Below are 14338 nucleotides of genomic sequence, written 5' to 3' on the forward strand. Positions count from 1 at the left end.
GACAGCTTATTTTTTCAACTGTATTTTGGGACAGCCGTGGAGATTAATCACATTTGTAATCTTATTTCATATTCAACGAATGTGATATTAATCAGAATGCTGTGTCTTTGCTGGTGGGGGCACATAAGACATTTTGTCATGTTTTTATTACTTGACTTCCCCTTTAACAGTGTTATTTACTTTGCCCACATGTGTTAAAGCAGTAATACTTTGTGTGTGTGTATGTGGGCGGGGGGTGCTTAGTGAAAGAGAGGAGGGGGTTGGGAGCATTCCAGTTTGTGTCCAAATTACACAGGTCGATGTTTGGTAATGTTCAGGACAACATTCTCTTGAGGAGTTCCTGTTATGAGGCAATTTCAAAAACTACAGTGTGATTGGGACAGTTTCTTGGCTGGACATGTTTCTATTTTTGAAGTGATTTCACAAAACCAAAAACCACCAGAATGTGGGGAATTGATGTGTTTGTTGTTTTACCGGAAGAAATTTGATACATACGTACGCACGCAAAGAGAACTTAGCAGTTATGGGTTCTGGATACACATGCACCTCCCACCTTTTTTCACTGAGTATACCAAGTTGGAACAGACTTCACCCTTAGCCCGTCCTGAAATGGGAGGGGGAAAAGGCAAATACTAAAACTCCACTGCCAACTCTAAAAGTCAGTAGTGATGTGGTGGAAGAAGACATACGCAGAGATCGGATTTGGTTTTTTTTTTCCCGCCACAAAGAGAAGCGATTTTATTTTTCAGGATCATTTTGTTTATTTTGCTTCAAATCAGTGTTGAACCACAGCAGATTACCTTGAAGTTTGTCAGACTTAAGACACACTAGGACAATGCCAAAAGAGGTGAAGCCAGAGAGCATGTCTCTGCATCTTCTGGGGGGAGGAGCAGAGGTCAACTCAGAGCAGGCGCCCTTGTGCGTTTTTGGGACGGGAGACTTGGGACGCTCCCTGGGCCAGCGCCTGCTGCAGACGGGCTACAAGGTCGTGTACGGCAGCCGCAGACCTCTGGGCTGCGGCCCGTTGCCTCAAGGAGCTGAGGTAACACACATGGCGTGACCGCCATGGTCATGCTGCTGCACGTGGTGAACAGCATGTCCGTTGAAATTATGCTGTCTTCGTGGCCAAGAAAAACAAACAAACACAGCTTAAAAAAAATGAAACCTTATCATCTGAGTTGAAGGTCATGGATGAATATCAGTGTATGCATGTCTGCTGCTTCAAGAGCATTTTGTTTTCATCCTTTTCATGTTGGTGAGTGCGGATGATTTTGGGTGAAACTTAACTGGAATTATGAAGTAAAACTTATTCTCGTAAATGCACTCATTCTTTCTGCTTGACCATGAAGTTGTTTTATGAAATAATCGAGTTTGGCTGCTTATTCCAAAATAAAATGTTCATTATGCCATTGCGTTTTTTTTGTTTTTTAATTCTAGACTTTATTATTATGCCATTTCTGTACAAAAGCTTGTGGGCCATCCCACCAAACCAATGCCATTTGCTTGTTGTAATGCTCAAAATAAACTCAAATTTCGGACTTTTTTCAACTCTAAATCTGATAATACATATACTGAATTGCCCAAAATGTGTATTGGCATTTTCCATGTCATCGTTCGATGACACTAAACCACCTCATTTGAGTATAATGACTGAAAGTGAGTTTTTCGCATAGACTGAGCAAATACATGAAACACAGTCAACATGACACTTGTGCTAATAGAATGTTGACACAAATCCTAATACAGTGATTCAAGAAGAACAAAAATACATTTTAAAAATAGCAAATAACATATGAAAAAAATAATGACGGTAAAAGGACTTTGACGTGATTTTAAATTTGATGTAATATCATCTATTGTACAGCAAAATAAATGAGTGAACTTACTTTTGTAAGTGGTGTGGTGTTACGTTACGATGGCCTGCAGAGGTTCTGAATGATGTAACTTCCTGTGGACCATTATTAGGGCAACAGGACTGGGTGAAAACACAGGGACACAACTAAAGTGTAAAATTAAACTAAAATGTTTTTTGTGTGTGTTTTGTTTTTTAAAAATCAAAATAAACTTAAATTATAGTTGGGATAAGGAGTAATAAGTAAAACTATCAAATTTCTAAAAGATTGTAATTATATTTCATGGTGAAGTCATGTTTTACGATGCAGGGATGGGGCAAATGCTATTATTTTTGCGTTCAATGTAGTTTAAATTATTCTTTCAAATTGTGTATATTAAATATGCAATCAGATCAATCTGTACGACACTGTGCTTTATTTTAAAACAATTAATCTTATTTTACAGTTACTTTTATCGTTCATTTCCACATTCTATTGGTAACTCAAACGGCACAGATTCAGTAGAATAGCCCTTGTATATATTTACAGTCGCTTCCCATTGCTAATGTGCCATAATCATCCAAGTAAAGATTTTCCTAATTCTTTTTTTGTGAAATTGTATGACCCTTTGAAATCTGAGTGAGTGTGTGTCATTCGACCACTGAGTGCGTGTGTTACCACGTGTAATACTACTGTGGTGTGTGTTCTGTATGCATCGTAGGTGATGAGCTATGCAGACGCAGCCCAGTTGGCCAGCGTGGTCTTCGTGTGCATACACAGAGAACATTATGGCTTCATGGAGAAACTCACCTCACAACTGAAGGGGAAGGTATTGAACTTGACTCACTCTGCTTTTGAAAAACAAAAACAAAAAGAAAGGAAGGAAGGAAGAAAGAAAGATAAACGGAAAGAAAGTAAGAAAGACAACGGAAGAGAAAGAACCAAAGAGAAAAAAAGAGAATAGAGAGAGATAAAGAAAAACTGTTTAATAGAAGGAAATGCTTTTCGAAAACATCCATTGAAAAATTTACACTACTATTCTTTATCTAAAAAGACTAAAAGCCTTTTAGTGCATAGAGCTACTTAATGAAAGGCAAATATTTTCATACATATATTTTTTTTCAGCATTATTTTTCTACCAAAGTTCCCAGAACATATGTAAAAACAAATTCCCAAATTTCAAGGATCCAAGGAATTTCATTGTCTTACCAACAGATTTTTACATGTGATAAGGGACGAAATTTGAGGTCCCAGGTCAGCCCAGTAAGTCCCAAGACACGTGAGAATAATAATAGAATAAGAAAATAAGATAAAAATAAATGTGATTCAGATAAAAAAATATAATGCTTACCTACAGTGTTAATGTGTGCCAAGATGCAAATGCAGCAAGGGTGTGGATCCAGCAGAAAGAAAAACAGCGTGAATTTTACGATTTGTACCTTAACGTAGACTCGCCAATATTTACTGCGTCTCCTCCTTTTCATTTCACTTTAGGGAAATTAGTTGGGAAGTAGTCAATCTTTATTATTATTACTTTACCACATTTACACATGAACCCACACAAGTACCAACATACAAAAAAAAGAGAAGAGTTTGACTTTTGGGTTGAAAAAGATGATAATAATGGTAGTTTAAATAATGGTCATATTGCAATCACAGCATTCACACGTGCAGACCTCTGCCAAAGCAGAAACATGTTTTATGTATTTTTGTGATTTCTTGCACACTAAAATCTGCTTTAAAACCTAACCTATTTGGTGGCAGGAGGTAACGAATGCTCCCAAGCACATCACTCCCTCTGAACATCCAGTTGTATTTTCCTCAGAGGTGTTACCTCATCGTCGTCTTTCTTGAACTCTGTTTGGCATCTATTTGTCTTCCATCCCGCTTTTGGTCCTAAGGTGCTGGTGGATGTCAGCAATAACCCTGAGCAGAATCTGTACCCGGAGGCCAACGCTGCATATCTGCAGAGGTGAGCGCCACTGAAGCATGCATCTTTAATTAATATGCCCCCTGCTTTTGGATCGTCAACACTGTTTGCTGCGCAGACTACTTCCTGGATCTCATGTGGTGAAAGCCTTTAACACCTTGTCCGCCTGGGCTCTGCAGAATGGGCCCTCCGACGCTTGTCGACAGGTAAAAACTACCACTCTGAAGTTTGGAAAGCAGTCGTATGATATTTTTTTCTTTGTCAGGACGCTCACAACAAATCCATTTTCTTCCACGTCTTTAATAAGATGTGCCATTTTCAAATGTTAACCGTATTGATTTATTCAGTCATTCCACTGGCGTTGCAGAGCTACAAGCCTTTGGCAAGTGTCTGATGTGTTCCCACAGTGGGGTGCTGACCAACAAGTTCAAAATAATGGAAAGACTCTCAGTCCAAATTATATTATTAACTCATTTTGAAGTTCGGATCAAACCAATTGCGAGCGACAGCAGCCAAATTTGACGAGTCGGCCTTGCGTCTTTTCTGCGAGTGCCACGTCTGATGTATCCTTGAATCAATTAACTCAAAGTCACTCTTGGATCTGAGTGTCCCATCGCACGTTTCGCTTTATCGCTCTGTACTGCAAAACGGCAGCATATGCGGGTATTTTTTTGTTTCATTCTGATCCGTTTGAACACTCCCAGAGGACCGTGAAGCACATATGTGTGTGTGTGTGTGTGTGTGTGTGTGTTTGTGCACGTGTGTTTGTTGGCATACAGTATTTAGAGCATCGTTGGCCGATTGTTGTCCATTTATTAGCTTTTTTCAACAAAAAATATTATTTTTTTCCCTTGAAGATGTATCAATGAATTTCTGTTATGTGCAAAAAAGGACAAGAATCATAATTAAACATTATATTATTATACAATACCCACAACATGAATTACACATTAGGAACAGTGCAGAGTACAACAGCTGTATCAAACAGGGCCTTTGCAAAGATGATAACAACCAAATTTTGACTGACACTGTCAAGGAGGAATTCATTTGACAATATTTGTTTTTATAGGTGCAATTTGCACTGCTGTAGTACTGTACTCAATCATACCGAGAGCTCTTTCAAATATTTTGCCATGCTTTAAACTATCTCAACAATTGATTACTAACTTAATATTACACAATGCACCTGTGCCTCACTGAAAAGTACAACTAAAGTTGAACATACTGTATTGTTAATACCTCACCAAGAGTGTCGGTGGAAAATGAATTGTATTTATTATCTTGGTCAAGGCTGAATTATATTGGCTCGCATTAGATTTAATACGATTTAAGAATTGAATTGCTCGGTGCTTGTGTTTTATTGTGCACATGACAAGTAGACATCTTGAATCTGAAGTGGCAACTTAGAAAAAAATAAAACACAGAATAAAGTATTCAGCGATTACTGTTTAAAAAAATAGTGTCAGTACTTGCAGTAAATCGTTGTGGTTTGTTTATGTTTTTACTGGAAAGTTTACTCGCAAAAAACATTGTTATGTTCCTAAAACATTTCTTCTTACTATGTAGTTATGTTTATATTATGTCATAACATTTTTTTGCTATGATTAGGATTTTAAACTCCAGCTGTATGCATAGTCTGCAAGAAGACTACTGCATTAAATGTTCTCTACTTCAAATAGCTTAATATCAGAATATACTTGATGGAACCACCCCAGTCCACCCACAATATATCGATTATTGCATAGTGATTTGTTTATGACATTATGAGCTAGGAGAGCCACACTCACAAGAAAAAGACAGAATGGAAATGATATAAGAATAATGTTGTGCTTTTACAAAAAAAAAAAAAAAATGTAATCCTCCTATGGGAATAAATAAAGTTAATTTCATTTTATAATAGCACTTTACATTACAGGCACCAGCACTTTAAACTAAAGACTTTTCTCTTTTCCACACTAGTGTTGATGGTCATCAACCACTGAACAGTCTATGTAATTGTATTATGCGTATCTTGATTTTACTGTGCTTATACTGTAAATATTACGTCAGCCTGCCAAGGGACTACTGATGTAAACTACCATATGGCTATATGGCAAATTTGCAAGTAAATGTTCATTAGTGTGTACTGCCCCTTTTTAAAGAAATAAAACAAAATCAAATGTTTCATTAATAAACGCCTAATATTGTGAGAATATGGAAAAAATTTCACTGGACTAAGCATTAAGATGCATAGCATAAAGCATAAAGATAGCAATGTATCTCACATAAGTTTTTGCAGAAAAAAAATCATACCTTTGAAATACCTTTTGGCACGTTAATATCTGATTACAGTGGTGAATAGCAAAGTTTAATCAGAGATGGCTTCATGTGTCCCTAAAACATTGTTGAAGCTGCACATTTTCTATAGCACATCATTGTTTGAAAGATATTTTCATTTTTTGTTTTTAAGTTTAAAAACATGCACATTACGGATTTCACCATGCGTTGCTATTCATAACTATGACGTTTAGGGAAAAAAAAAAAAAACACCTGTTGCTGAACCTAACCCTTAATTCATATGAAATGTATTATTACAATATCACATATTATATTATTATGTTCCTGTATGGTGCAGTGATAATCATTGTCAAACGATTGTGATATTGTATTTTAAATTACACCGGGATTCCTACCCTATTAAAAGATTTATGACCTACTTCCTGGATATTGCAGGCCTACGTGTGTGGCAACAGTGCAGAGGCCAAGCAGGCTGTAGCCGAAGTGGCCACCAAGATGGGCCTGACAGTTTTGGACAGGGGGTCTCTGTCGGCAGCCCAAGAGCTGGAGGACTTCCCCCTGCAGCTGTTCCCTGAGTGGAGGCTGCCTCTCCAAATTGCCGTCGGCCTTACCGCCTTCTTCTTCTTCTACCTGCTCATCAGAGATGTCATCTATGCTTATGTGGATCAGGGCAAAGACATCTCCTTCAGAATCATGGTGTCCCTGGCCAACAAGGTTCACATTTTTTCAAAGTAATCTTCAAGTGCAATATAATGTAACTGACGTGCGGTTGTGTGCATTGCATGTCTTTTTAGGTGTTTCCTATTGTGTCGCTCATCATGTTATCCTTGTGTTACCTACCTGGTGTTATAGCCGCATTTCTACAGCTATACAGGGGTACCAAGTACAGGTAAGACATGGGAATAGGATGGATGTCCTGTTGATGTTTTAATATGTTGTTGTTGAAAAAAAATGGATGATACAGGTGCATTTATGTGGCTCTATCAGGCGCTTCCCTGATTGGTTGGACCGTTGGATGCTGTGCAGGAAGCAGCTGGGACTGCTGGCACTCGCGTTTGCTTTTCTGCACGTGCTCTACACACTACTCATCCCAATAAGGTGTCGTTTACATTTTCATTATACATTTCTGATACGTTTTTTTTTTTTTTGTTACATTTAGACTAGTTCCTAATAATAATAATAAAAACCCCTCCGTATTTAGAAATAATGAATTAGGTAACTTGTATGAGGCGGTGTGATAACAAGGTAATAAGGGGTAATAATGTAAAGAAAACAAGTGTCACTATGTAAATTGGAAAACACATACCTGTCAACTTGTACGTTTTCCCCGCATTTTATACGTTTTTTGATCATTTCAAATTGTCTGCACAATTGCATAATGGTTTGCATGGACAAGGTGTCATTCAATTATACAAAGCAATGGTGATAAAAACAGCCATAAAATGTATGAAAAATATATAAAATAAAGATAGATTAAAAAAAACACAACATTTAATCTATAAAATATATTATTATTGACAAGACAAAATCTAATTTGCTTTCACTATTAAATCATGATTTTAAAATGTAGGTTTTGACAAATGTGCAATTATTATGGTATTTATTCATTTAATTAAATGTTTACTGTCAATTTCAGTTCGAGTCAGCCAGTGTTATAAAACAGCAAGTGTCTGAATACTACCTCAGTATAACTTTTGAATTTGATACAAATGACTCCGGTGTCTTGTGTTGTTTATGAAATTGAATTTAATGATTTGAAATACGGCGGCACGGCGGTCGACTGGTTAGCACGTCCGCCTCACAGTTCAGAGGTCGTGGGTTCGATCCCGGCTCCGGCCTCCCTGTGTGGAGTTTGCATGTTCTCCCCGTGCCTGCGTGGGTTTTCTCCGGGCACTCCGGTTTCCTCCCACATTCCAAAAACATGCATGGTAAGTTGATTGGATACTCTAAATTGCCCATAGGTGTGATTGTGAGTGTGGATGTGTGTGCCCTGCGATTGGCTGGCAACCAGTTCAGGGTGTCCCCCGCCTACTGCCCAAAGACAGCTGGGATAGGCTCCAGCACGCCCCGCGACCCTTGTGAGGAGAAGCGGTACAGATAATGGATGGATGGATGGATTTGAAATACACATCTTTTTACCAGACATACTTGGTATTTTTGCAACAAGTGGTATATCAGCCTATAGCAGCTTGTATTTTTACTCAGTATCGGACCTACGAGGATGGTAATGAAAATCATCTCCACTGAAAAATATTTCTAATTGGTGAGAATGATTCATCATTTATTTCCTTTAAAACTTACAGATACTACGTAAGATTCAAGAGTTGGGAATACGTTATCACACAGGTAAGATGTCTTTTTGAAGTATGGTGTGTTTGAGAAGCCCAGTCAGATATTTTTGCTTCAGTATACGAAGACCTTGCCTTGTGTCTGTGTGTTTTTTTTGGTTTTTTTTTAAGATCAAGGAGAACCGAACGATAAAGTTTGACACAACCGTGGCCTGGCGAACTGACTCCTACTTCTCTGTGGGCATTCTGGGATTCGGCCTATACGTCCTGCTGGGAATAACATCCTTGCCTTCAGTTAGCAACGCTCTCAGCTGGAGAGAATTCAGCTATGTACAGGTAGTCACTTAGCATGTGTGTACTGCATTTGAATGTGTGTTGACTCTGGATACAAAGGTCCAGTGTGCTGTGTGTACTGATGCTGTGCAATCGTTGGGCAAAATCCCTGCACCCTGTTTACCTTAAACATTGGCAGTCATAACTGGAGGAATATGTCTGTGGATTTTTCCCACCCATGCACAAGCTGTTACTTTGCTCAGCAGCTCCCCAACAGACTTCTCATTATGCAACTGTCTGTGCCTGTATGTGTGTGTAATGACATCAAATCATATTGTGCGTCTGCGAGTACTACATCAGTTCAGTTGGAAGCTTTTCCCTCATGAAGCAAACAGGTCTCAAAGGCTAGCTTGAGTCACTTCATTAGAAACACATTGACTTACAAATGAACCAAAGCAAATACATTTCAAAATAATGTTGTTGCAATTTGTGATTTTTAATAATAAGACATTTCAGTATTTATTCTAATTGTTTTTACTTTCTTATTTTCTAAAGATATTTCTTATTTTACTGGCTGGGGAAAATCGTACAGCCTTGTGCTCCCCCTTATCAATTATTAGGGCCAGAGCAGCGACCACTTATTATTATTATTATTATTATAATTATTATTATTATTATTATTATTATTATTATTATTATCATTATTATTATTAATGTCCTTCTTTATTCTTTCTATTGAGTCCGGTTTTATTGTTTTTAACCATTCTGTTCACTTTTTCTACATTTTACATCACTAAACAATTTCATCATTAAAACTGAAATAATTCATCTTAATCTCTTTTGGTATTTTTATATGCTTTATATTAGTTTTGCTTTGGAAATTTTTTGTTATCTTTTTTTTTTCTTTTACACAGTCACTTGGGTTGCCCCAATGACGGTTTTCAGACATTAATGTAAAATGCAAGTTTCCTTTTGAGCCCATCTGTCATCTCTAAAGATGTGTGGGTGTTTGCCTGTTTGTATGTTATTGTGCGAAGCACTTTGAGCCACAATTTTGGTATCAAAAGACTTATATACTGCAAAGTCGGATTGGTTGATTAACTGTCGGGCATTTCAGGAAACCACTTACCTTATGAAAGGATAAAGTGCTCCACTTAAATTTGCACTCACTTATTAAAAAGGTGAACTACACAAAATGCTTCCCACCTTTCTGCAGCCAATAGATTTGGCAGTCACTGAGAATGAAATACAGTCTACTAGTAAATCGCTGGATTTTTCAGACAAATTAGTATGATGATACATGAGCCAACTTGGATTCAGACTTGCACCTTGAAAAACTCAGAGCCACAACTAGTGTGATGATTCACCAAATGCAACCATGTGAAAATAATTCAAAAGCTGCAGTTGGTATTCACTTTCAATTTACCCGCTGGTGATATCTTACTGTATGGTGAAACAAAAAATCATCTATACTGACACATACGACTGGCATGGGGCAGAGGTTCACATGGTGTGGAAAATTAGAGCAACTATTGGACATGCTAATTACTTGCAGTTTTTATATCAAGTCAGTAAGCTAAAATATTACAATGAAATAATCTAAGATAGAAAGTTAGTTTTAAAAATGTGATTAGCATTCCAAAACAACTCTTTTAGGCATTTTTTTCCTTCACCCTGAGCTGCTTGGACTTTGCTTACTTTGATCAATGTAAAATATAATCCGCCTCCCTAACTAAGTCATTCATAAATGTAACTGGGTCATGTGAAGCTCATCTCCACATTCCACACCCCTTCTCTTTACTCCAGCACAAATTGGAGCCGTAGTTTAAATGTTAATGTTATTCATCAAAACGTAATTTAGAGGCAACACTTTATCCTTGGCCACTTGCTTGGATCTACAAGCGCATTGTGTGCACGTAACTAGGTGTGTGAGCGTGAGTAGTTACGTACTGTATAATGTACCTCCACAAAATCAAAGGTTACGAGTCTGGTGCTTGACACTGTTGCCCGCCGAGCCCAGGAATCTGCTTCTGTGTGTGTGATGACTCACTTTCTTGTTTTCCAGTCAAAGCTGGGCCACGTGACTTTGTTCCTCTGTACCCTTCACACTTACCTGTACGGCTGGGACGAGTTTCTGTGGCCTTCCATGTACAAGTGGTACACACCTCCAGGGTACATGCTCAGTTTGGTGGTGCCTTCCGTCGTGCTGGGGCTGAAGCTGCTGCTCCTCCTGCCTTGCGTGGACCAGAGCGTCACTCGAATTCGACGGGGATGGGAGAGGACTGCACCTGACGAGGAGAAAATACTTCTAACATAGGAACAGTGTGCCAGAAAACATTCAGAGGTTTGTTGCAATTAACGGGCATAACATTGAAAACAGATTCAGCTCACGGCAACTTTGTTTTAGGGGCTACATGGCTTAAAAAATAGAAATGTGAAATGTATTTTTTTTTATCGTGTATTGAAATCACATTTTCAATCTCCTTATGAGTTACCATAACGACACGGTATTTCCCTTAACATAATTCACTCTGCAATATTCTCAAAAGCGCCACAATCATTTGCTGTTTCTGATTCAAGTGAGAGCGGCATGGGATGGGTGAGTGGGTCGAACCTTTTGCAATTAGGTGTGTTCTGCCTACTCTCCAAACAAACATTTATCATGAAAGCACAGAGACAATATCTGTAGTTGCTGAAATGGATATAGCCCCCCCTCCCCCACCCCAAAAATGTGCTTTGTAGTGAAAAAAGAAGAAAGGAAGATGGAGGGAAGAATAGATTGGGACACAACCAAGCTACAATGGAGGCAAATAAAACGTTCGTTATCGATAGCTGATGAGCTGACAGACATAAACGGACATAAACAGCAATTGTTCATACAGAAATCCCACGGGGTTTATATCCTGCACTCTCATTCTCACTATTGATCCACGCAGAATTTAGTTAGCAAGATGTGTACTACAGTACTGGTAATGGGTGGGAAGCATCTTGGTGGACCAACTTATGTTTTTATTTATGCTTGTGTTTTCATATATCCTGCAGTCGTGCTGATCAACCCATTTATATTCACTTCTATGCATTTATGCTCTCAGATTTGTTTTTGTCCTCTGTACTTCTGGTATTCTCTTACAAACTGAACCGCCAACCAGTGAAATGTACTTCCAATTAAAATATACTATAGTGACAGAAATGCATAAATGTGTCTTTTTTATTACCGTGACTCCACGATATCCTGTCCGTGAACTCACAAAACCTCCCTGAAGAGTCGCGTGTGCGTCTGATCCTTCCCCGGAGTTCATGTGAAGTCTTTCTCTGGGAAACATTTGCTCAGAGTTGCCGACTTCTTCTCCCCCACTCATTTTTAGACTTTTACAACATCTCATCCTATCACGGCGAGAGAAGCGTGTAAAGTGCTTCATCAGAGGAGGACCCCAGGAAATGTTATATTACTTGCGAGAGTCGGCTGTAGACGGAGTAGGTTCTTGGGAAGCAAAGAAACTGAAGCTGAGGAGCGGAAGGGACGTTAGTGGTGGAGTTACAAATCAAACTTCAATATATATGCACAGCAGGCGTCTGCATTTAGCTCTTACATGCATGAATACATTGATAGCGTGGGTTAGACACACACATAGAGTACACCTGGGTGAAAGGAAACTGAATCGGGCAAAATAACAACTAGCCGTCAAACTAGAGTGAAGAATGGAAACATTAATGACCTCGGGAAACATAAAATATTTAATTTTCATGTTGGGCGTTGTTCTGTTGGAGGGAATTGAGATTCTATCTATTAGTTTGGTTCTGTGGAGGAGCAGTGAATGTTTTTCTGTTTAGGTCTATTACCATTTAAAGGTTTCTTTAATTACTAATTAAATACAGAAGAAAATGGCCTTTGCTTTCATGGTACCATTGTTAGCAAGATATCAGTAGCTAACAGTATGTTAGGGTGTGACGTGTGTTTATACATTAACTGAAAAAAATTAATTAAATTCTCTCATATGACATGCATGATGTTTTTCCACACTTACATTTTCCTCTATCAGGGTTATTTTTATCAATATATAGTATGGCAAAATTCCTAGGTACATTTATTTTATGACCAATCCCCCAAAAATGACAGTCGGCAACTCTTCAGCACACACAAAGCATCGAAGTACCTCACATTGACCGACGCACTGCAACGAAAAAACTGCAGCCCTCTACGGGTTTTGCAGCTCCACATACAATACGCTGTATTGTATAGTTTCATTGAACCACAAAAACAGGGTGAGATTATCAAGGAAGACGCAGATCTCCACAAAGAGAGGAAATGGGCGAGAATAAAGGCGGGAGTGTGGGTATTTTGAGGCTGTTGGCCAGAATCAATCACCCAATTCACTGGCTGCGTTTCTGCAACAGACGCTCTCTTCTTTGCTCTCTAGCCTTAGGTACAAATGAAATTGTATATACAGTGGAGTGTCATTGTAAAACAATATACATATCTAGAAAATATTGTTAAGTCTTGGTGGCACTGCTGTGGCTGTCAACCAGCGGGGCTTTGCTTATGCTGCTGCCTTTGATGCAGACGTCGTAAGCTCGATTCCTGGTCAGTGCCCCAATACCAATCCACTACTGGTCCCGAGCCTGGATAAAAAATGGGCGGGTTGTGTCTGGAAGGGCGTACAAAGTGTGAAACAAATCATGCGAGTGATTTGCTATGGTGCCTCCTGGCCAAACAAGGCAAACGTCACAACAACAACAACAACGACAACAACAACAACAACAACATAGCCCTTCTTCAAGTAAATGTTGATTCTTGCAGCTGCCTTGAGGCACAACATGCTGTCATCAGCAGTTTTCTCTCCTTTAATCCATTCTCATAAATACACTCAGGCCTCTTGTGATTAGAAAAGTAGATTTTAGTAAATTCTTAAGGATGAGACAGAGTGTTAAAGAAAACTCAAGGTTGTTGTGGTTTCTGCCTTTTATTAAACTATTTTACATTTCACAGATGAATCTTAGGTGAATTCTTCATTACAGTACATGTGTCTCTTTACCCACAATGCAGCAGTTTATTTACTTCTCCTAGAGGCCATACATAATCACGTTATGCGTATCAGAGTTGTCTAGGTGTGTGAAATTTCAACACGAGTGGAAATTACAATATGTAAGCCATCTTGTTTCACAGTTTCCCAGCGCATTATTAGATTCATCGCTTCCCAGGGCAATATTTGAATCTCGTTTAAATCTCAGCACCCACGCACCCACACACAACCACAGAATCCAAAAGAGCCTAAAATCAACATCAGTTCTTTGGTAAAGTGAGGATAATACTTTGTACAAGAGTGGGGGAGGGCACATGAGAGATTACAGATCGTGTGAGCAGATAATGTTATTAGATGCTGGATAACAACGTTTTTTTGCATAAATGTTCTGCTCGGGGGCGAGCGGGAATCTGATAATGACAGCTGCTCCGTTCTCCTGACTTGCCACCTCTGCTTCTGTTATCTGATTAGCTTCCCTTTCCTGTCACTCCTCACCTGGCCGCCAGCTGTCACTGCTGAGCACACCACACTCACTGAACGCTTGATCAAATTGCCTGCTGATCCGACTCATCTGCTCTTATCAGCCCTTTTTATTACCTGGAGACTCACATAATAGTTCCTTGGAAGTAGATTCACATTATTAGTCAACTGTGTGTGAGCTGTAGGAATGCCGAATGTTATGCAAGTTCAAATTTCACTGAGAACAACCCTACGTTT

General features: G+C 38.8%; 1 protein-coding gene across 1 annotated transcript; it reads left to right on the top strand.

Moving 5' to 3' along the window:
• The first annotated feature begins 529 nt into the window (after positions 1 to 529).
• LOC147143700 (metalloreductase STEAP4-like) lies at positions 530 to 11790 on the top strand. The gene is made up of 10 exons (XM_086037949.1): positions 530 to 1042; positions 2554 to 2661; positions 3734 to 3804; positions 3881 to 3968; positions 6475 to 6753; positions 6834 to 6928; positions 7027 to 7137; positions 8343 to 8385; positions 8499 to 8663; positions 10666 to 11790. The coding sequence occupies exons 1-10, from the start codon at positions 836 to 838 to the stop codon at positions 10915 to 10917; spliced, it is 1419 nt and encodes a 472-aa protein (XP_085894075.1). The 5' UTR covers positions 530 to 835; the 3' UTR covers positions 10918 to 11790.
• Positions 11791 to 14338: the final 2548 nt, after the last annotated feature.

Source organism: Filicampus tigris, chromosome 8 (genome assembly GCF_054856515.1).
Source record: "Filicampus tigris isolate MCC_2025a chromosome 8, RoL_Ftig_1.0, whole genome shotgun sequence".
NCBI classification, from domain to species: Eukaryota; Metazoa; Chordata; class Actinopteri; order Syngnathiformes; family Syngnathidae; genus Filicampus; species Filicampus tigris.